The 24255-nt window shown below is 36.4% G+C and overlaps 1 protein-coding gene across 1 annotated transcript in view; it reads left to right on the forward strand.

The window, feature by feature from the left end:
- Window positions 1-24255, forward strand: part of Pkn2 (protein kinase N2) — a 95581-nt gene that overhangs the window by 39210 nt on the left and 32116 nt on the right. Inside the window, exons 3-6 of the mRNA XM_028788135.1 lie at window positions 7283-7437; window positions 15883-16000; window positions 17184-17329; window positions 17419-17632. Of these exons, the coding sequence (XP_028643968.1) occupies window positions 7283-7437; window positions 15883-16000; window positions 17184-17329; window positions 17419-17632 (633 nt within the window). The remainder of the gene's footprint in view (window positions 1-7282; window positions 7438-15882; window positions 16001-17183; window positions 17330-17418; window positions 17633-24255) is intronic.

Below are 24255 nucleotides of genomic sequence, written 5' to 3' on the forward strand. Positions count from 1 at the left end.
AGTTACCAGAACCAGGCTTTGTTTTCTGAATTGTACTGATGGTCTGTGGTCAGGAGGGTGTCCTGTTGCCTTTCCCTTGTATTATGTCTAAAGTTAGAAAGTCTTACCTGTGTTGTCTATCCTCTTAATGACATTACCCCAATGGCTCATAACTAAACCTTGACTTTTACTATGAGCATCATCCTGGTCACTTTCACTTTCCCATTCAGGACACAAAGACCTGCTTATATTTTATAACAGAACTATTATCTGTATCTTTTCTTTTTTCCAGCCAGTTTCTCTTCATTTCAACTTAAACATTGCTAGTAGCTTTATTTTTAACCCAGTTTCGTTGGGGTGTTGGGTTTTTGTTGGTTGAGTTGGTTTGGCTTGTTTGCTTGCATCCTTGTATTTTTGTTTTTCTTTTTGTTTTGGGACGCAGGATTTTGTAGCCTAGGCTGGCCTTGAACTTGCTGGTAGCTGACAGCGACCTTGGGCTCCTGAGTGCTGGGATTATATAACTTCCTCTCACATCAAGCTTCCCGACACTGAGTCCGTCTTGTGGTTTGTTTCCTTATTTCATGTTTTCAGTGAGTCTCCATCCTCTCTGTGCCCATTTGTATACAGTACAAATTTGCAACATGTCTAAGATGCCCTTTATAATGGCCTGGTGTCTTCATGTTACTTCAGTTTCTCCCATTAATCCCAATCCCAATTTTTCCCATAATAGTTACGTTTGCCTTGTCTTTTTTACCTCCCTATACTTGCATACAAGTACAGAGTTTTATATACCCAGTGTGACTCCCTTGGAGAAACTATTTTCCTTTGTGAATGGTTGAGAGATCCCATCTCGATTAGAGTTGAGAGCTCATGTCTACTTCCCATCTCAGTACTGGGATCCAATCTGATTTGGACTTGTACTGGTCTTATGCATTTTTAAATTATTTGATACTTTTCAGTTTTATGTATTTGCTATGTTTATTTCACATTGCATATAACATACATGAAATTCCTTAAAAATGTAGTCTTTGAAGATTTCATATGTGTAAACAATGTAATATTGGTGTTCACTCCCCTCCTCCAACTCCTCGAGGACTCCTTTCTCTTCTTTCTTACTCCTCTTCTTCCTCCTTTTTTTTCCTTCTTCAACCCAGAGAATAATTAATGCTATCTGTTATGTGTTCATGCGTGTGAAACCATCCACTGGAGCATGTCATGCCAAAGAAGAATGAGTCTGTCAACTACCAATAATCCTCAGTTGAGACAGAACTCAGTTGAGACAGATGGTGAGGCATGAGTGCCTCCACCATCTCTGCAGGAGTTTTGGTTGGCTTGATCTGTTGTAGGTGACTACAGCCCTTCTGTGAGTTCATGAGTGCAGTAGCTATGTCATGTTCAGAAAACAGCATTTTCACAGCAAGGCTTATCTTGCGCTTTTTTTTCATTCTCCTGCCCTCTCTTGTGTGATGTTCTCTGAATCTTGTAGAGGGGGCATTAGTTGATAAAGATTTCCCATTTAGGAACTGGGGAGATGCTGCTTCAGAAGCTAAGAGCATTCTGCTTTTCCAAAGGACCTGAGTATGGCGCCCAGCACCCATGTTAGGTAGCTCACAACTGCCTATAACTCTTGTTGGAGGGGACCCAGCATCCTCTTCTGAATTCTGCAGGCAGGAGCTCACAGCCAGTCACATAGTCATCCAGACACACATATGTGCATATAATTCAAAATAATTCAAAATAAATCTTTCAAAGATGCCCCATTTAGAACTGAGCACTTAAATCAGTAAGTGAAGTCTTTACCAGGCTAATTCCACAGACTTTCTTCTCCCTTGTGACTTGTCCACTTGAGCTTTGTGAGGTTTTAACTGTACTAGAACTTTGTGTTAATAGCTGTTGAAATGTAGTTTCAATATCTGTCAGTTTTTACTTTATTTTATGGTTATATGTATCTGTATGTCTGGTGAATTGGAATAAAATAACTATCTAATCTGTATTCTGTCAATTTAAGGTGAGAGTTTTGTGACAGTAGAGAATATCTCATTTCCATTTTTTACTGTTTTTACACACATACATATACACATACACACATATATGAAAAAGACAAGCATGTATCACTACACGTGACCTTTTATTTGGATACTAGTGGTCAAATTCATGTTCTTGAGCTTGTAGGCAAGTACTTTATTGTCAGAGCTGTTTACTCAGTCCAGATTTGATTTAGTTTTCTTCAGTCAACTATTTGCTGTTTGTATCATTTATATTTAAATAATTACTATTGTATTTATATTTGTAATAAAATATCTTTATTCTTTTAGCATTTACTTTTCTCACCCTTAAAAGTCAATTACTTTGTAGTTATTGATTTATGTAAATGGTACAGCATTTATACTTAGCAAAAATCTATACTGGTAATTACTATTACCTGTCTCCGCTCACCTTTCCTCTCCATCCATGTACATCTACTTAGAGTTGATTGACAATCCTGAATCCATGTATTGTTATCTCTCACTGGTCCTAAAAACTTCATCTCCGTATTTTCAATGCTAGCCTATTTCTTATGTGTCTGAAATGCTGTTAATCTAGTCTGTTATAGTAGATAAGACTAGTACTGGTACCCAAGATGGTTAGAATCTCTGCAGGAAAGCTGAATCTAAAACAGATTATTGTAATAGTGTATAAGATTTCAGTCAAGGGAAGAATATGTGTGTCCAGTTAGACTGAGGGATATTTGAGAATGTTTCCTAGAAAAAGTGATACTTATTCTAAGAGTAGTGTGGAAGAATGATTTCCATTTTTCAGAAGCAGCTGAAAATTTTAGCAACATCAAATTTGCCTGGAAAGTAGTAGTGGTAGGTTACCTTGGAGCTACACAGCGTAGGTCTCTAGAGCTCAGTTGCTGACTTAGGTGTTTTCTTGGTAGGCAGTCACTTAAAAATATTTCTGTGAAAGAATTAGTCCTGTCCATTATCCATCTTAAAACATAGCAATTTATATTAGTGTTAATGAAGACATTTCATTGAGCTATATCTATTGCTGTTTGTTTATATAACTTAAAAAAAGTAAAACATCTTGATGTACAATTATTCAACCAAATTTACTCACTTTGTATACTATTTTAAAATAACGTAATGATGTTTAGAAGATTAGACATGTACATTATTTTTATTATAGCCCCCACATTATTTATTAATTTTTTGATAAGTTTAACAATTGATCCATGGAAATTTGTCCTTGATCATAATAATGGGGCTAACTTAAGTGGCAAAGTACATGTTAAAATCAGGCGCGGTATTGCTCCTGTAAAACTAGCTCTTAGGAGTTTCAGGCTACTCTGGCTATGTAGTGAGTTCCAGGGCATAGTGAGACTCTGTTCCAAACAAACTATTTCAACATTTTTTTCTTATAACTTGGCAGTCTTAGAATAAAATTTTTTCATCTCAAGCAATTATTTTTAATTTCCTTTACACTTTTATTTTTATTACATTTATTTATGTCATGTGTACACACTTAGGAGGGTGCGTGTGTGGAGGTCAGAGGACAACTTTGTATCAAGTGAGTACATCCTAGACACTGAACATAGAGGTCATCTAGCTGATGCAAGGACCTCAGACTCATTGAACCATCTCACTGACCCAAATTGAATAGTAATGAAGACTTTGTAAACACAATTTTGAAATTATTAACAAGTACACTGGAAACAATTTGTTTTCTGATGTTGTGACTTATCAGTAATCTATAAGGACAAAATGAGAAAGTAGGAAAGTGATCAGAGTCCACATCCCCTCTCTCGCTTTGTGTGTGTGTGTGTGTGTGTGTGTGTGTGTGTGTGTGTGTTTACTCTCTAGCCCATGCTGCCTTCAGCATCACTGTGGTCCTCCTGCCTTAGCAGCTGGAGTGCTGGAAGTCAGGCATGAGGAACCATGCCTAGCTATTTCTTCTAATTTCTAAGTGGAAAGGGAGAGGTGGGGAGGGAGAGAGGGAGCTCCATCTTATGAAGCATATCAAAAGATCATACTACATTTGTGATCTTAGAAAAGTACTTCTTAGAGTTTCTGTAAAGATGAAATGAAGCGGACTATCAGCTGCTTAGCTAAGCTTCAAATTAATTAATAAACCCTTAGTATTGCTTAATAAACCCTTAGTAAGCATAATAGCTGCAACAGTCATAACCACACCAATAATTCACAGCCACAATGTTAACCCTGCCATACAGTGCTCTGGCTCACCTGTTTTTTCCTGTGTTCCTGTGGTCCTTCAGACTGAAGACAGTGTATACTACTTCTATAACTTTAGGTACAGTAAGTATTTCAGTGTCATAATGGGCTTACAGTCATAGACAAGAATTTAATATACAGCATTTCTACCAAAACATAATAAAGTTTTGTATACATGTTTCTAGAGACAAAGAACTTTATTTATACTTTATCGTCAGGCAAACCATATTGTTGTTAGACAACCCTAACAACCAGGAATTCATCTGGTGATACAGCTTTTGTCTCTACTACCTTTTATCCACTGATTCTCTGACCCATGTGGAAACAGGAAGAGGCCAGCTCTTATTTCATTTAAAGGCAAATGTTTAGACAGGGATCATTTCTCCCCTCATCCTAGGCTAAACACCATCCGCTGTCTTACAAACAACACATTCCTGTTCTCGCCTCAGCAGAGGGCTTTGTACTTTTCAAAAATGTGCTTTTATGGTAATTATGCCCCAGATCTGTGTGATTTGGGGTTTTTATACAACCTTTGTATCATTTATGTAAAAAGGGAAATGGGGAAAAAAGTGTTTTTTCAGAACTATACTGTAGATTTTAATATTATAACCTCAGTGGAGTTCATTTTCTACAGTAATTGTGGCCAGTTAACAGTTATTAAATATTTACTATTCACCACACCCTTTTCTCAAGTTATTATACATAGCTCATTTAATCTTCACAATAATCTTTGAGGCATATGCTGTTTTCATTACAGAAGAGGAACATGAGACACAGCCATTCAGTAACTTTCCTGTGTTGCAGTATTTGAACTACATCTCAGTATCTAAAGTAATGCACATTTTTTTTCTTTTCTTTTTCTTTCCTTTGAGACAAGGTTTCTCTGGGTATCCTCTGGCTGTCCTGGAACTTGCTCTGTAGACCAGGCTGACTTTAAACTCAAAGACCCGCCTGCCTCTGCCTCCTCTGAGCTGGAGCTAAAAGAGTGTGCGTGCCCGCAAACTGGGTATGGTGGCTCACACCTTTAATCCCAGAAAAACAGGGAGTAGAGGCAAGCAGATCTCTCCTGAATTTGAGACCAGCCTCAAACAGTGAGTTCCCAGAAGAGCCAGGGCTTTTATAGAGAAACCCAGTCTCAGAAAACAAAATAGAAAAGTGTATGCCCTCACACACAGCTGGATCTAAGTACTCTTATGCCCTATGCTCCATATGGTCAATAATTCCTGTGAGCTAATCTGAAAACCTAGGTACATTTTATATCATCTTTCTATAAGAATGTGTCATATATGAAATGACTTTGGTTAACTCAATTAAAATAGCAGTCTTTCCTGTAGTGAGTTCTAGCTAACTTGGTGGCCTTGTCTGAGTCTTGAAGTAGATAATATCTGTCTAAAGGGTTACTTAAGAATTATTACAAACATACTCATGTGACACATGGTTATACTGTTGTGCTCTTAAATATTCATACATATACAGAGTTTGATATAGTTGATTTCAGGTCATTTACATGCATAACTAAATAAATGCTAAGCACGTAATATAGCACAGCAATTAGTAAGGTAGAGGTCAAACCAGAACTGATTAGGTTCAAATCTGGTTTTGCCACTTCATAGCATGGGATATGTTTCTTAATCTCCTTATGTTCTAGTTTTTGTATTTGTAATTTGAGTGTAATAGTTCAGGGCTGCTTATGAAGATTGGTGTTGATGCTTGTTTACTCATTTATACGTTTTACACTTATTATTTGGATATGGTTTGGGTATGTGTATAGGTGTTGGCATGCATATGGCAGCATGCATGTGGAGGTCAGAGGACAGCTTGTAGGAGTCAGTTCTCTTCTTCTATCATGCAGGTCTTAGGGATGATCAAAGGCAGATCATCATCTGTAGCACTAAGTGCTCTTACCTGCTGAACAAGCGTAGTCTCCATATGCTCATATTATAAAAGCATTTTCATTAGTCCTTGGATCTAGTAAATTGTATATAAATGTTTTGGTTTTTAGTGTTTTCTGAGGCAGGGTCTTGCTCCATATCCCAAGCTGGCCTTGAACTCAAGATCTTATTGTTTCCATCGCCTGTTAATTACAGGTGTAACTTGACCATGTCTGGCTTGTTTGTCCTGGTCTATTGTTTTTAAATTGGGGAACTAATATGGATATGTAAGAAACCAATGACCTTCAATATGAACATTTAGAGACATTGTTGAATTATTAAAAGTCCAACAAAGTCACTTTTAAAGTCATCCATATTTTGTTTTTAATTTAAATATAAGCAACATAGTATTCTGTGCAGTACACGGTGACATAAATATTTGGTCTCATTATCCCTAACCTATCACAATTTGAAATCAACCATTATTCTTGGACAATTTCTATTATAGTTGAATCTCTTGCAGTATAAAAGGGTGTGAACATTTTTATGCTTAATTGATGAGCACTTAATGTCAATACATTGTAATAAGTTCTGTTTGCAGAGAATTACCAGAGTAGAATTTGTGTAATATTTGGATATTTCATTCTCATATCAATAATGTGACAAAGGGAGAATTTAGTTACTGAATAGAATAGTCAAATTGTGTAATGATTTAATTTAAATGTAGTAGTATTTGAAAAAAACTTGGATAGGCATAACTCATCTTAAAACAGACTGGTTTCAGATTCACCATATAGCCCACACTGGTCTTACACATGTAATGATCCTTTGGCCTCAACCTCCTATGTGTAGGGATTATACCGAGCCAGGCTCCAAATGGTCACTTCTATAGGGAGTAAGCTGAATTAAGATAGTTCTGCAACTCAAGTAGTTCCTTTGCTTGAGCTGGTTAAATTCTTTGTTATCTATAAACATAAGGAGAATTCATTTAAGTGACTTGAAACTCATTTCAAACTGTGTTATTCTTTGAGTATATTAACTTACATGTTATGATTTCAATGATAATTTTTATTAATGTATATCAATTGTATGATGTAATGGGTTTTATTGTGCCATTTTTACACATGCAGATAATATATTTTGGGCAGATTCACCTTGACATCCCAGTTTTAAGCAATAGTTGATTCTAATAACAATCACGTGATATTTTATACACAGATTGTCCGAGGACTCCAGATACTCCAAATAGTGACTCTCGTAGTTCTACTAGCAACAATAGATTGATGGCCTTACAGAAACAACTGGATATAGAACTTAAAGTAAAGCAAGGTGCAGAGAACATGATACAGATGTACTCAAATGGCTCTTCAAAGGTAAGGAAATCCCTAGTATTTTTATGTTCCACATATCCCCTAAAATTTCATTTGCTATCCCAGCATCAGTAATAGGAGTGACTTGACTGCCATTGTCAGAATTTCAGAGTGCTGGACTTAGTTTGTCTGGCAATCTGAGCTCCCTGCTAATGTCAGCAGGTGATTGCTGCCTTCGCAAGCTCTCCTAGTATAAATAGGAGTGGTTTTCACTCCATGTAGTGCTCCATTCTTCACGTTTATGGTTTCTGTTGATAATTTTAGAGTTTTAGTGATCATGAGATAATTTTAGCCACAAAGTTGGATAATATAGACAAAAAATAGAAATGTTTTTAAAACAATAGTATAAAAATAATTGTTTATTTTCTCAAAACCTAGTTAATGGGTAAGGAACATGGAGTTCTCTATATTTGTAAAACCTGAAATTGCACCAAAACAAGAAAATTATTTTTTAAAAAAATATGACAAAAGTGGGTTTTCCGACCAAGCAGGCTCTGGGAAAGGACAAGTGAAAGCTAACATCCTAGCATCGCTTACATGGCTGGATTACCATTGTACATTCTTGAGACTGTTATTGTAACTACCATTTGCAATCAGTGTTGAGGGAGCAGTTCATAATAAGAACATGTGTTTGCAGATATACTGTGGCAGAGAAACAGAATGTTAGGGACCTCTGAGCCATATTCCAACATAAGATTCCAGTGAGTTTATGATTCTGAAAATCTGAGGTACATTTATTATAAACTCTACGTATCTAATCTCAAGTTACTCTAAACATTCTTATCTCTGAACGTCAGTGTTTCTTCATTTTCAAATGTATGTGTTATTTTGTGTATGGTGTGTATGTGTTCAGGCATGCATGCCAGAGCATGAGTGTGGAGGTCACAGGGCTACTGTAGGAGTTAACTCTTACTCTCTACCATGTGAATTTCAGGGCTCAAATTTGGATCATCAGGTTTGGCAGCAGGTATCCTTACATACCAAACCCTCCCTCTGCCCAAATATTTTTATTTGTATGTGTTTGTATACATACATCCATACATGTATGTTTAATATATGAATGCATGTATATATACATATATATCTACATATGTATCCATATATTAGATATGAGAACTTCAAAATAAAAGCTCTTTGGTATTTATTTTTATCCCAGCTTGTAAAGAATATGAAGTGAGAGGGAAAAGGATCATTTCTTAATGTCTTGCCACCTACTCTTCCAATAAACAAAGAATATGTATATAATAAGTAAGATTTTAAGGTTAATGATGAAGATTAGCTAGATTAACAACATTTAAAAAACTTAGTGGAGTATGCTTTTATTTGGTAGGATATTGCATCAGTAACCTTTAGCATTCGTTATTGGGAGATAATATTGTAGTGTCCTCTTTTTATCTCCCTACCAGCGCCTTCCCTTCAAGTCCCTTTCTCATATTCATGCCTTTTTGTTTTATTTTGTGACCAGTGAGTCTAACCAGCCCGGTGCATGTGACTATTGGGAGAAACTCTCCATTATAGGAAGCTTCTAATGCTCAACAGATCAGGGAGAGGACCCCATGAGCATTTTAGTCATGCCTGTCTATTGGCAGGCCTATCCTGTTAAGAGCCACCAAAGCTTATATGGGTTTATGTTTACAGTGGCTGTGTCCTGCCTCAAAGATGACAATTTGTGTCTCTCTGTCTTCTGGATATTACATTTCTGTCCATCCCATCTTCCATAGTGTTCCCTGGTGATATAGATGTCTTGGTTAGGAATAAGCACTCATCTGCCACTTGCTCTCAGCAGTTTTAGGAACCACAAATCTACACCTTTACAAAGTCTTCTCTGGTTAATGCTTTATTGATACAGTGTCTCACTATCTAGCACTTGCTGGCCTCAGAACTCCTGCCTTGGGTTACCCAAGTACTGGGGGTTATAGACATTTGCTAATGTGTTTAGCTTGGTTTTTTTCTTGGCCTTTACTATAGAAAAGTTTGTTTATTTTTATCAAAGGTTGTTTTGAAATGTTCTATGACGTGATGGCAAGCATTTTAAAATTAAATTAAGCCAGTTAGTGCTGTCTGTCATAAGTTTTTTTAAAGTCTCAGGTTGATGGATTAATTTGAGGGGTTTAAGATAACCCCTTTAAAGTTAAAGTGTGGACTAAAGGGCCATCAAGTTCCATTGTATTCTACTAGTTGTCTTTGAAAACTGTAAGACTAAGGACTAACTTATATAAATTTAAGTGTAATGAACATACTAAAATCAAAGAAGTACATGGATAAGTTACAAAAACCATAGGTCCAAACTAAACAGATCTGTGAGCATAGTACTAAGACAGATATTTACTATTCCAGTAGCTTTTTAATTTTAATTAGGAAATCACTTAATTAATGGTACTTAGTTAGAAGGCCAAAGCCTATTAGCAGCTGCTGTAGTCTCCAAGACAGTCTTAACATGTTTCTTCTGTCTAGACATGATCTTAACTGTTAACTTCTCAAAGGATCAAAGTACATTTTTATGAATTAGAGATAAAATTGAGTTGAAATTATGTAGCATATTGAAAGGATCTAGTTTAATACTCATGGTAGGTTCTGGGATATAAGCTTTTAGAAAGCCTGTCTTAAAAAAGTAATAGCATGCATAAATAATTGGAAATAATAATAGTGGCTTGTGCAAGTGACTGCAAACCTGAAGAAGAATCACTGAAGTGCCATAACAAATTATTTATGTCTTTATAGAGGAATTTGAAAAGCAAACTGATACTTAAAAACTAAATTTAGCAAAGCTTGGTAGCCCATGCCTATAATTCCAATACTTAGGACACTATGACAGGAAGATCATTACTATAATGCCAGCATGGGCTATGTAATGAAATGTCTCCACAAACAACAGATAACTACTTTGTCTGATGGTGGTATGCGCAGCCTAGTTAAGGCATGTGGTGGTTGGTAAGGGTATAACACAAATTAGTAGCATACTTTTTAACCTGATTTATTTGAGAGTAAATAGAGTTCACTTTTTGTGTGTATGATGTACATATGTATGTCCAAGTGCATACGCAAGTGGATGTGTATATGTCAGGAAGCTAGAAGTTTAAATAGTTTGCATTTATAGCAGTCAGGTTAAAGGACTCCTTATGTCTTAAGGCAGCAGCAAAAATAAAGAAGATAGAATCCGGGTATTGGTATCTGGATGGAGAAGAACACAGTCAAAGATGACTCTTAAATGGTTATGAAGACAGAATTGAATGTGCTATTTACATTGATAACAAATTCACAAGAGGGAATAAGCAATTTGGGGCCTAGGCTGTCTTTGAAGTTAGGGTGGCTTCAAGCTTGTGATGCTCCTGCCTTCTGCTTTCTAAGTGTTGCTTCCTCCAGGTTCGTGCACCCATGCATGCCACACAACTATCCCGCACGGGGCAGGCGGACGCGCCTGGAGGGGAAAAAAATCACGGGTTTTCCCGGTGTCCGCGGCAGGACCGGAATCCAAGATGGCGACCGCCAAATCCGACTACCATTCCCAGCGTCCTCTGGGCGCAGGACCCGGTTTCTTTATCATGTGTTTAACATTAGAATGCGCCGGGCGGTGGTGGCGCATGCCTTTAATCCCAGCACTTGGGAGGCAGAGGCAGGCGGATTTCTGAGTTCGAGGCCAGCCTGGTCTACAGAGTGAGTTCCACGACAGCCAGGGCTTTACAGAGAAACCCTGTCTCGAAAAAAACAACAACAACAAAAAACCCATTAGAATGCAATGTTATGTAGGCCAAGAGCATTGCTTGGCTTTTCACTGCTCTTACATCTTAGTAGACATGCACTGACATACTCTGTTACGAAGCTCATTACTTGTTTCCAAGACTGAATGCTGCTCTAGCACTCATTCGTTACTACTTATCTTCTACTGGCTGCTGTTGAACACTGTTCTTTCCTGACTTTGTATCTGTGTGTATGATGGTTCTTTCTACTTTATAATTTATATGACTAAGATGTTTTTATTATTAATACAAAGACCCAGGGAATGAGATACATTTGTCTTATCGTCTAAAGAGTAGTACTTCTTACCATCTTCTATTTGTGCACTTGTGACTCCATGTAGCATCACTGACTTTTTCAAGCAGTCTCTGAAGGTTCTGAAGGCTTGTTAAAGAGACATGTCCAGTTCTTATATTCAGATAGTATACAAAGCTATTTATTAACAGCTAGGGTTCTTCACAATGATTTCCTCCCTCCCTTGTCTTCCCAAGCCTTGTCATACTTTTTCCTAATTGGGAAATAACCCTTTGCCTCCCATTCAAACTAAAAGCTTCATGGGTTAGGATTCGGACAGACCATCTCTTATATTTTAACTGTAACTGGTGGAAATTAACATATGGAAAGTAAGCTACAAATATAATAGAAAAGTTAAGATATTAATGGGCTCAATTATTTCTATGTGAACGATGTATGTTATCCCAGCATGGCTTCACCAAAACAGTATTTTAAAATTTCATTTATTAATTCATCCATCCATCTAACTATCTATTTGAGGCAGTTTCTCACTATGTAGCTATGACTGGCTGGAACTCGCTGTCTTGTCCAGGCCTTGAACTCACAGAGATCTGTTTGTCTCACTTCCTAAGTGTTAGCATTAAAGGCATGCACTACTGTGCCTTATCAATTTTTTTTAATTAGGTAAAGAACAATGACTACTTCTCCAGCCTTGATATAGCGATTTTTGCCTTGTCTTATATATCTTGTTTTGTTGTATTTGGTTGTTGAATTGTTGTCTCTTGGAGACGACCTCTTTTCTTAATGGAAACTAAGAGAGAATGGATCTGGGAGAGAGGGGAGGCAGGCTTGGGGAGCTAGGAGGAGTGTAAGGAGGTGAAACTGGTGAGGATGTGTTATGTGAGAGAAGAATCTGTTCTCGTTCTCTCTCTCTCTCTCTCTCTCTCTCTCTCTCTCTCTCTCTCTGTACATTTATTTATTTATTTCATACTCATTTTACATCCCACTCATTGCCCCCTCTCCAGTGGTCACCCCCTCTCATAATCCTCTCCCTATCTTTCATCCTCCTCCCTCTTCTCCCCACTCAGTATTCCCCCACCCTGGCATATCAAGTCTCTGTGAAACTAGGCACATCCCCTCACTGAGGCCAGACAAGGCAGCCCAGCTTGAAGAACATATTCCATAAACAGGAAACAACTTTTAGGATAGCCCCCACTTCAGTTGTTTGGGACCCACATGAAGACCAAGCTGCACATCTGCCACTTATGTATGGGAAGGCCTAAGTCCAGTCCTTGTATGTTCTTTGGTTGGTGGTTCAGTCTCTTGAGAGCCTCAAGGGTCCAGGTTAATTGATGTGGATGATCTTACTGCAATCCTTCCTCCTGTTGAGAAGAATCTATTTTCAATAAAAGAAAAAAAGAACAACATGTAAGTTGAAAATATAAAATTTATGTTTATTTTTGCATATAATTATAAAATATATATTCAAAATAATTACCAAGCGTTGTAAAGTACTTGTTATTAGTATTTATTTTAATTAGTCAGGTGGAATCATAAGAAGTTTTTTTTAATTCAAAATGTTCAAAATAAGTTAAATATTGGTATTTTCTATGGCTAGCCATAATAAATATGAAAATCTTCCCAAAGACTTTATCAACACAAAAGTCAGCTGTTCTTAAGCGTGTAAACCAGCCTATGTACCCTGGGCCAACTTTATTCTTTGCTTTCTACGTAATTAGATGCTCAATAATAAAAATCCATTGAATGTCAAAAAACAAAACTGACAACAAAAATGTATTAAATACTGGGAAGCCTAAAACTGGTATGTAGTAAATATATACTTCTAAAGATGGTAGGTGGTGTCCAAAATCAGTTTTTAAAGGCTCTGTACACTGTGACATTTGTGTAGATCTTCTAAATCAATCTGGGAAGTCCATTTGGTTTTAAAATGAAGTATAAGTGTTTTCCTTGTGTATTGTATTAATTGTGTATCATAGAGCCTCTGGGCTGAGAGCATAGTTTGGTTGGTACCGTGCTTGCCGGACAATCCTCTTTCAGTCCCTAGCACTGCATGTACCAGGCATGATGGAGACAAGATTAGACTCAAGGCCATTCCCAGTTACATAAAGAGTTTGATGCCAGCCTTGGATACATGAGAAGCTGTCTCACATGGAGTGAGGGGGAGAAGGGAGGTAGAGAGAAAACAAACTATTATCATAGTGATAAAATAATGAAGGTAATGGCTTTATTGAAAAGCATAGTATTATATAGTTTTCTTACTAATGATAATTTTATATTTAAAGTTGAGATACTGAACCATTCTTTTGTTGCTCTAAAATATTTTTAACTATAATTACGTAGTACATGGTATAATTTTAGTATTATCTAATACCGAAGGTCTGTATTCAGAGAGCAGTGTCTCCCTTTACAGTCTAGAAGGAACTAACAGCTTTCCGAAAGTAGTTATTTTCACATATAAGACAGTTTGTTTCATGTCAGATTAAATTAGGAGTTTCAGAGCAAACATGTTCTTAACACTCAAGAAGCAAAAGAAAAGGAAAAATGTTTTTCCTGTTTCTTGTTCTTTTGTCTAATTTAAGGGAACACAAATGTTATTATGTCTGATTAATATTTGTCCATGTATTTGACACTCTCTGAACTTGTAACTCAAATTTAAAGATTTATATTTATTGTTTTACTTATATGGATATGTATACAGGTGTACCCATATGAGTCCAGGAGCCCACAGAGGCAAGAGGGAGGCAATGGGTGTCCTGGAACTGGAGTGACAGATTCTTATGAGCTGCCCAACATGGGTGCTGGCCATTGAACTCTGGTTCTCTGTAAAAGGAGCATGCTCTTAACTGCTGAGCAGTCTTTCTAGTCAGTAACTAAAATTTAAAAGGACAGGAAGAATTTTAAAAATTTGTTTGAAGTTTCATTACTAAGATAAACATTATATACTTTGCTTCTGATTTTAAGAGTTATTATTGATTGTACTAAAGGAACAATTATCCTCTTTGGTTTAAAACAATGCTGAGGAAAGTAACAAGTTTGACTTTTTAAAAATATTACTAGTATTCAAAGAGTGTCTACTACCCGATGAATAGATAAATTGTATGATATACATGCAGCATGCAGTGAAATACCATGCTACCTTTAAAAGGATATTCAGGAGCAGGGAGGATGATTGAGCAGGTGAAAGTGCTTGCTGTTCGATAGTGATCTGAGTGCAATGGTAGGGATCCATGATAGCAAGAGATCCACTTCCCAAAAGTCCTTAGACCACCACATGCATGCCTGCACACACACACACACACACACACCACCAACAACAACAACAACGATATATTTTAATTTTTCACTTGGCATGTTGAAGTATGTTTTTAATCCCAGCGCTTGGGAGGCAGAGGCAGGAGAATCTCTGAGTTTGAAGCTACCCCGATCCTACACAGCAAGTTCCAGGGTAGCTAGGCCTATGCAGAGATCTATCTCAAGAAAACATTAAATAAATAATTTATAATTTTAAATTGTGACATTATATTTGTAACTATATACCCAAACCCAGAGGACTTCACACCAAGTGAAATTTGCCAGGCTCAGAAAGAAAAATGCTGTATGATCTCATTTGTATGTGTACCCTTGAAAAGAAAGTTGAATAAATAGAACCCTTGTACTAGGGCAAGGTGAGAGGAGAAGTGGGAATAAGTGAGTCCCGGGGCTACAAGTTTTTAGGGCAGATGAATAGGTCTATAGAGATTTCAAGTATAGCTTTGAAAACTAGTATATAATATTATATACTGTGAGATTGGGTTTGGCTCAGTGCTGAATAAGGCTCAGCATCACAGAATTAATAATAGTGTATATTTAAAAATATGTTAGAGGTGTAGCTTTTAGGTTCCTTTAGGAGACATATACACTAAAAGCATAACTAGAAGATTATGGATATATCACTCTGCTTATAGTGGTCATTTTGGTATATTTATATATGAATCAAACATTTTGTAGCACTCAAATACATAGCTGGAGATATAGCTAAGTGAATGGTAGAATACTCACCTACTATGGAGAAGACCCTGGATTCAGTCCCCCGCAATCAGTCAGTCAATCAATCAAGAAGATTGATTTATTTTCTCTCAAGTTACCTGAACCAGTAAAGTTGTTTTTCTATGACACTTTAAAGTCTTGATGGTGTGTGTGTGTGTGTGTATGTGTGTTTAAGATTATGTATTAGAAGCTGGACATGGATATACATATCTTTAATTCCACCACTGCGGGAGGCAGAGGCAGGTGAGTCTCTGTTCCAGGCCAGGCCCCATATAGTAAGTCTTTGTCTCCAAAAAAAAAACAAAAACCAAACATTATTATTAGATTGTGCATAGTTCTCTTAACCCTTTTAATTTCAAGGTTATCAGTTGATCATTTCAGAATATATGAAAGAGTTACCCTTTTCTCTACTGACCTTTTCATTTTTGATAGGATCGGAAACTCCATGGTACAGCTCAACAACTGCTCCAGGATAGCAAGACAAAAATAGAAGTCATCCGAATGCAGATTCTTCAGGCCGTCCAGACCAATGAGCTGGCTTTTGATAATGGTGATGCAGTATACTTAAATTTTGTTGTCTTTACAAACATAGGGTGCTAAATAAATGTTGTTAAAAAAGAGGCAATTGGAGCTAGAGAATCAGCTTACCAGTTAAAAGCACTTGTTTCTCTTGCGGAGAGCCTGGGTTTGACTCCCAGCACATACAACAGTTCACAACCATCTCTAACTCCAGTCCCAGAGATTCAAGACCCTTTCTGATCTCTGTGGACACCATTCATACACATGGCACACATACATACATGCAAGCAAAAAAAAAAAAAAAAAACCATACACATAAAATAGAAAAATAAATCTTTAAAAACAAAACTTTCAAAAAGGGAAGAGAGCCAATCACTCAGGGTTAAAGGGGAAGAAATATTTCGGTTTGAGAGGTTGGTTTTGTTTACTTACTTGGGATGGTTGGTTTTAGCTGTTTACTCTTTGTTTTTCCTATGTGGAACATATTTCTTCATTTCAGTAAGCACTCAGATATTTTTTAACTAATGCTTTAAGAAGTGGGTTGCTTTTTAAAACTATTTCTTTGCTTACCATTTTTCTTATTTATTTTTTTATTCCAATGGGACTCTTTAGCTAGTTGATAAAAGTAAAGCCAGAAACTACGATTGTCTTTCAGTATCTGTACATTGGTTTCAAGTCTCCAGTGGATCCCCAGTTCTATGGATGCTCAAGTCAGTAAATGGAATGAATCATACTATCTGCAGAGAATATTTGTGCATCCTCTCATGTACTTTGATGTCATCTGTGGATTGCTTATCATAACTAGTGCAGTGTAAACATGGTGTACATAGTTGTACTGTTTAGGAAACACTGACAAGAGCAGAAGTCTCACATTATCAGTACAGACTCGGTTTTCCCTCATACACTTTGTTCTCTGGGTGATTGAGTCCCTAATATGGAGCATACTAGTGTGGAAATCTACCATGTTTCCATCTCATTAAGTTATATATAGCAGTGTCTTCAGGTCTAAGGCCTTTTGGCAGGTTTGTGATTTAGTTGTATAATGGCTGGCTAAAACAACATTGTATATTTCAACCTTTTATTTCTTATTACTATTGTGTTTATTTTCTTAACTAAGTTAATGCTAGTAATTCATTTCTTTTTCCCGATTTTTTTTAATCACTAGATTAAAATGATTCAATTAATAAGTAAATTTTTTTTCTTTTTTCTCCTAGCAAAACCTGTGATAAGCCCTCTTGAGCTTCGGATGGAAGAATTAAGACATCATTTTAGGATAGAATTTGCAGTAGCCGAAGGTGCAAAGAATGTCATGAAATTACTTGGCTCAGGAAAAGTAACAGACAGAAAAGCGCTTTCAGAAGTAATTTTAAAAACAATTTTTAGCTGTTTGGTATGTTATTTGAAGAATATCCTGGCTTAAATGACAACAATATCTCTTTTTCTTATAAGGCACAAGCGAGATTTAATGAATCAAGTCAGAAGTTGGACCTTTTGAAATATTCACTAGAGCAGAGGTTGAATGAACTCCCCAAGAATCACCCCAAAAGCAGCATCGTCATTGAGGAGCTCTCACTTGTTGCGTCACCAACCCTGAGTCCACGACAGAGCATGCTGTCCACGCAGAACCAATATAGCACACTGTCCAAGCCAGCAGCGCTAACTGGTGCGTAGCAGGTCACTCTTTGGCTTTGTTTATGTCAGATTATGGATTAATAGTTGGAGTCAAAGACATGTATGCAGGACTTTCCTTCTATTATATTTTAGGTTCATATAGTAAACTTGACTATTTGCTGGGGCTGATGGCACAGCATGTAAACGTAGCTACTTGGGATACTGAAGCAGGAGGGTTACAAGTTCAAGGCTTGCCTGGACAGCTTAGGAAAACCTAAAAATAAAAAGTGGCCAGAACGTAACTCAGTGGAAAAGTGCTTGCTTAGCATACAGAACTTGCAATCAAGCTGTGAAAGAAAGTTTATTGTAACTAAGAGGCTTGTAATATAATGTACAACCATTATTACCACTGTCAAGTTCTAGAACATTTTTATCATCCCGAAAGAAAACCAGTACTCTCATTCAATGTAACTCTTCTTCCTAGGCCCCAGTACCATTACTTGGGTTCTAGTCTCAATGAATTTGTCTTTTCTAGAGGTTTCATGAAAATGGGATTATATACCCTGTGGCCTTCCAGATCTGGCTTATTTCATAGAGCACACTTATCCTTTGACTGAATGCCCATGTTATAGTTTTATACTGTTTTCTGTTTTGTTTTGTTTTGTTTTGTTTTCATTTGTAAGGATATTTCAGTTTCTTTTTACCAGCAGGATATTGTGAATAATACCTCAGTGAACATTCTTTTTGAACACCTGTTTTAATTTAGAAGGGGACACATCTAGGAATATGCTTGCTAGATCATATGATTCCTTTGTATTTTAAATTTTAAATAGTCGTCAAACTTTGAGAGGTATTATGCAATTTAACATTCTCTAAAACAATGCAAGCCTAGGTTCTCTGCATCCTCACAAGCACTTGTTATTTCCTTCGCTGTTGCTGGTTTTCAAATTATTATAGCTATGCTAGTAGGCCCATTATTGAAAGTGGGCTAGAGATTCCTGGCTGGTTTTCTGGAGCTGTCTCTTTTCTTCTTTCAATTCTCTGTGTTTGTTTCACAGTTTTTGACTCCTTTGTATCTATGCAAATAATTGTTATATTTTCCTTAAGAATTGACTTCTTTTTTGTCTTTTATATTAAAAAAACTGATGACAAGTCTGGCTTATTTGATATTAAGTTAGGTATTTCCAGTCTCCCCTGTGGTTACTATGTGAAGCAAATATCTTTTTCTATCTTAATAAAATGTATATTTGGATATAATATGAGTCTTTGTAATAAGGTGGAATTGGATCATTTTAATACTTTATATCAGTGTCTTATAACTAGTTTCATCCATTTTATTTACAATAACTGCAATTATAATAATAAATAATAAATAATATAATAATGTAGTTATAAATTCTAATGCTAATTATTGGAAATTATGTTAAATTTTATTAGCTTTTTATATACACTTGCCTTTACTTCAGACATATAATTATAAGACAGTTTCCAGGTCATCTGTACTTCTAACAGATGACTACAAATTCTCAGAGCCTTAGGCTCCATTCTCTAAGACAGTTTACCGAACTCATGAAGGACTATACTTACCATTACAGCTTTATTATAAAGGATACAAACTAGACTCAAATACCATGTTTTATCTTATATGGAGAACATAGATTTAAGAGTATGTTGTATGTGTGTAAGAGATAAAACCAGAAAAAGGATCATGAGAATGGATGAAGAGCTCTTAAAGGATGGTATATAAAGAGAAGAATGAAAGCTCTGTAATAAAGCAGAAGAGGGTGAAATGACAGGAACCAGCCATGGAGGCCAGGAAGCATGGGGTGGGGGGAGTGAGCGTGAAGTATGTGACACACGTGTTTGAAAGTGCTGGAATGAAGCTCATTAGTATGCTAACCTAGAAAAAAATTAATTTACAGGGTCTCGGGAGAGAGAGTAGAATGAGCCAAAGGCAAAATGTAAGAACTCGGAGAGTCTTAAACATGACACTCTCTGGTTCTTAGGATCTGTCACCCTGACTAACACATCAATGTCTTTTACCACCTAGGCAGTTCTCTTGAGCTTTAGATATCTCATGTTTATTGGGACTTTATTATGTGGGTGTGACTGAATGAATCATTACCATGTGAGAGAAATTGCCCTGCCTAGGAGGTTAGGACATCAGTCTTAGATGACTCAAAGTCCCAACCCCTAATATTATGATTAGTCTTTCTAGGAATGTCTTTCTCCCTCATGAAGCTGTCTAGAGACCTACTGTGAGATACCTTGTGAGCATAAACTCCAGTGTGGTCTGCAGCACCACCATGAGTACCAAAGATTACTGACAACAGTTCAAAAGGTTTAGATTTCCCTCCCATAAACTAAGGGTAAAAACCTCTTGAATATAACAAAGGCGCTTACTAGAGAATGAGGCCAGCCTGTGCAAATATGAGGCCCCTCTCTCTGAGCATAATTGAGAGCCTGTGAGATGATTTATTTTACAAGATGTCCTCTGAGCACATGAGTGCTATGATATACATACACACACATGCATGCATACATACATGTACACATGATCCAACAGTCCATCAGTTAATGTAACTTAAAAGTTTTTAAATAAAATATTTGCCTCTGCTATTTTGCTATTTGTTCTACAAATGATATTTTTCTATATGACCTCTTTGTAGATTTTTCTAATCTTATTCTCTCATTTGTCTTTTACTTATTAATTAGTTTTAATTAATAACCTGGTTTCTTAGAAACCTTATAATAGGCACATACAGAATTTGTACAAGAAATAGAAGATCCTTCATAAGCCCAATTTCTATGTATTCATCACTTCCCCTACTATCAACATTGTAAACTAAACTGGCACGGGTGTGTTTAGGTTTACAGTTTTTCCCTGTCTTTTTCTCATTTGTGTTTTAGGGGTGTAATGTTTTGATGCAGTCTCACTCAGTATCCCAAGATGGCACTGGACTTATGATAATACTTTTGAGTAGTAGAGTTATGGCATGAATCACAGAGTTTTATAATTGGTGAGTCTACACTGACACATCATAATGATCTGAGGTCCGCAGTATATAATAGCTCACTCTGTGTGCACATTGTCCATTAGTCTATAACAATAGGTATCTGCTGTCACAATTCCCTTCAGTGTCTTGTCAGTCCCTGTCTTGTCTCAGTCTACAAACCTGACAGGCAGCCTCTCACTTAAAAAAAAAAAAATGATTATGTTCCTCTCCTTCCCCCAAATTCTGGGACTATAAGACATTTACCACCACTCCCAGCTCTACAGGTCATCTTTTTCCAGGATGTAAGAGTTTGAGTTATAAAAGATGTAGCCTCTTTAGAGGTGCATTGGTGTGTGTGCATGAGTACTTGTGTGTGTCTGTGTCTGTGTGTCTGTGCATGTGTTTGCATGCGCACTCCTGTGTATGTGAGTGTGTGCATGCTTACATGTCTTTAATACTCTACAAAAACTGCTCTATACAGGTCCAACTTCCCCTTCTTTCTGCTATTTTAAATTATGTCTTTGTACATGATTTGCTTATTAAGAGGTTATAATGTTTTTAGGTATTTCTCTTAAATCACAAGAGAAGCTTCAGAAGAAATTATAAACCAGAAACTCCTGGTATTTGCTTTAGTATGTGCTATGTGCATCATTTGTGTCACCTCTGTTCGCTGCTGTTGTCTTTGGTTCCCAGTCTTGGTTCTTCTAGCTAGTGTCTTTTCACAGAAATTAAACAATCTTCCTTAACTTTTCTTCTCAGCAGGCTTCATGGTAAAGGACTGCTTTGGATTTTGATTTTATGGGAGAAACTATTTTTTTGTTTTTGCATCATAGTTTTGTTTTCTACATAATTTATTGACATTTTCTCTCAGCATAGTAGTACATGCTAGTAATCCCAACCCTGGAGTCTGAGAGGAGGATCAAGGGTTCCAGATCAGGCTGGGCCTCATAGAAGACCTCATTTTTAGATAGCAATAGTGTTACAATACTGAATTAGTAAAAAAGCATTTATTTATTCTAGTAGAATGCATAGCTACTGTTTATGAATACATTTAGTTCTTAGATTCACTTGTGTTACATTTTTGTATTATGGTTTATAAAGGCAAAGAATGTAGTTTTACCCTATTTCTAATGTGGTTATAAGCAATTATAATTATGCCATCTCAAAAGAATCTCTAGATATTTTAATAAAGATCTTAACTCCTTCCGGAATTTTTTCTTTTCCTCCCTTCCTTCCTTCCTTCCTTCCTTCCTTCCTTCCTTCCTTCCTTCCTTCCTTCCTTCCCTTTTTCTTTTTCTTTTTCTTTTTCTTTTTCCTTTTCTTTTTCTTTTTCTTTTTCTTTTTCTTTTTGCTCTAAATGACCAAGGAGACCAAGATAGCTAGAGACTCCTTAGGTCTCCTGGTTCTAAACATTGTGGTAAACATTGTCATGTCCTGATATATGGAAATTACTGAAATATTTAATAAACCTCTTGGATTTGAAGGAGTAACTAGATGGCTTTCAGTTTCCCCAGGATAACTTTTACAGCTGAATATTTACACTGGAAATGAGGAAAGTTTCCTATTACAACACCACCACAAATAAAACACAAGCGCAATAAGTTGTTTCTTAAAAACTAAAAGAGAAAGCATAGCCACTCATCTAAGCTTGTTTTGTTGCTCCACAACCTAACAAACTTGGAAAAAAGATGCAAACTGGTCTCCTTCCCACCTTAACAAGTTTGTTACTGCCTAGTTATTCAGTGGGGCTCACTCATCTTAAAAGTATGCGGGTTAATGACTTTTTTAGTAAATATACTTTTTAGGACAGTATTAGGACTGTTTTAGACATCAGACATACATATTGAATGTAGTTTTGCTCTTGTTTCCAACGAGAAAACTCCTGTTATCCTAATCTCTGTTCTTCTATATGTGGTGGCATGTTCTTCGAGAGCTTTAAGCCACTTTTTAAAAATACCTATTTGTTTCCTTTTTTGTTTGCTTTTTATCCGAAGTGTCAGTTAAACTTACATGGTTCTAAGTTAGATCATAATTCACATATGGGTAGTGCTTTTCCTTGGTATCTTAATCCTTTCTGATGCTGTTGTCTTTAACTCAGGCAGCCTTTTCTTCTGTAGTGCTCAAACAGCCGCCAATCCCATCCAGTGCATAGTTTTTAATTGTAGACAAATGTCCTTTCTATCTCTAGGAATTTTGTACTTTGAGGCTTTTTCATTTCTTCCAAGTCTCTGTCTTTGAGCAGATAAAATATAGATATAATTACTTTAATGTCCTTGTCTGCTAACTGTAACATCTGATTGAAGTCCCTTAAGTCATTATGTGTTAATTTTTAATGTAATACAAAACAAACTCATCTGATAATCTTTGATTGGCCAGCAGACATTGTAACGTCTGCCTTGCTGAGTAAGCGTTCTTAAGCTTTGTTCTAGAATGCAGCTACATAGGAGGAGTTTGATAATTTTGTATGTATAATTTTTAGGTTCTCACATAAGAATGTCATTTGGGAGTAATTACCTTTTACTATTGCAGCAAAAATCTTTCTGAATACTCCCTGTAGTGTGCTGTGAATTAAAGTTTTTTTTAGTTGTCATTGGTTGGGTTACTGTTCCTCCTACCTGTATATAGAGAATATTTTTCTTTCTAGTCTTTTCTTATGGTTTCCTTCCCTCTCTCTAGTATTTCATTCTCAGACAGGGACTGCCTAGTACCTGAGTGAGTGTGATATAAGGGAACCTGGAGACCTAAGGAGTCTCTAGCTTTCTTGGTCTCCTTAAGATTTGGATTCCCCCTGAGGGCAATATGTTCTAGAAAGTCTTGGGACCATCATAGGAGCAGCCTTATGGCTTATTTGTTTCTCATCCTTCAGGGATCACCGACCCTCACTGCCTGTGGCCTGGTGTCTTTCAACACTTTCATAGTTTGGTTTGGTTGGTTGGTGTGGATTTGTTTTTATTTTTTCTAATTGTTTTATTTTGACTCTGGAATCTTAGTTCCTACTTCTTATCTTGAAATGTAAGTTTTGCAGCTTATTTTTAGTAACTAAAACATGTAGATATTAAATTTTAATTATTTAAAAATGTAACTGGACAATTTTACTACAGTAAGTAGTCTTCTTGAAGTGTTTGTACTGTTTAAAATTTGAATGTCAAGACAACATTTTTTATTTATTATTTCAAATTTTATTTATAAAATAAAATGAAAGTATTGTCTTTTTTTGATTCTGCTATGATTATGTTCATCAAAGGGAGTTGTTAGCATCCAAGTTGTAAAAAATATAAAATTAATAATTAAAATATATATTCACAAATCATAGCACAGCCCAAATTTATTCTGTGCTTCAAAAACCTGTGTTTAACTAGATGCATCACTCCAATATACTTTATTAAGCATTTATTCAAAAAAGACATCCCCCTTGTCTCTTTAAATAGATATTAAATGCCTTTAGATTTCTTTCTTTTTTTTTTTTTTTAAAAAAAAAGTTATCTTTAATCTTTTTTTACAGTTCAGTCGTTATCCCCCTCCAGGTCCACCCTCCAGTAGTTCCTCATCCCATTTCCCCCCCGCCCCTCCAGAGAATGTCCCCTCTCTCCCCTCACTCTACCCCACTTTGCCACGCTTCCCCACTCCCTGGGGCCTCAAGTGTCTCAAGGGTTAGGTGCATTTTCTCTCAGTGAAGCTA

Source organism: Grammomys surdaster, unplaced genomic scaffold, assembly GCF_004785775.1.
Source record: "Grammomys surdaster isolate TR1022 unplaced genomic scaffold, NIH_TR_1.0 125702, whole genome shotgun sequence".
NCBI classification, from domain to species: Eukaryota; Metazoa; Chordata; class Mammalia; order Rodentia; family Muridae; genus Grammomys; species Grammomys surdaster.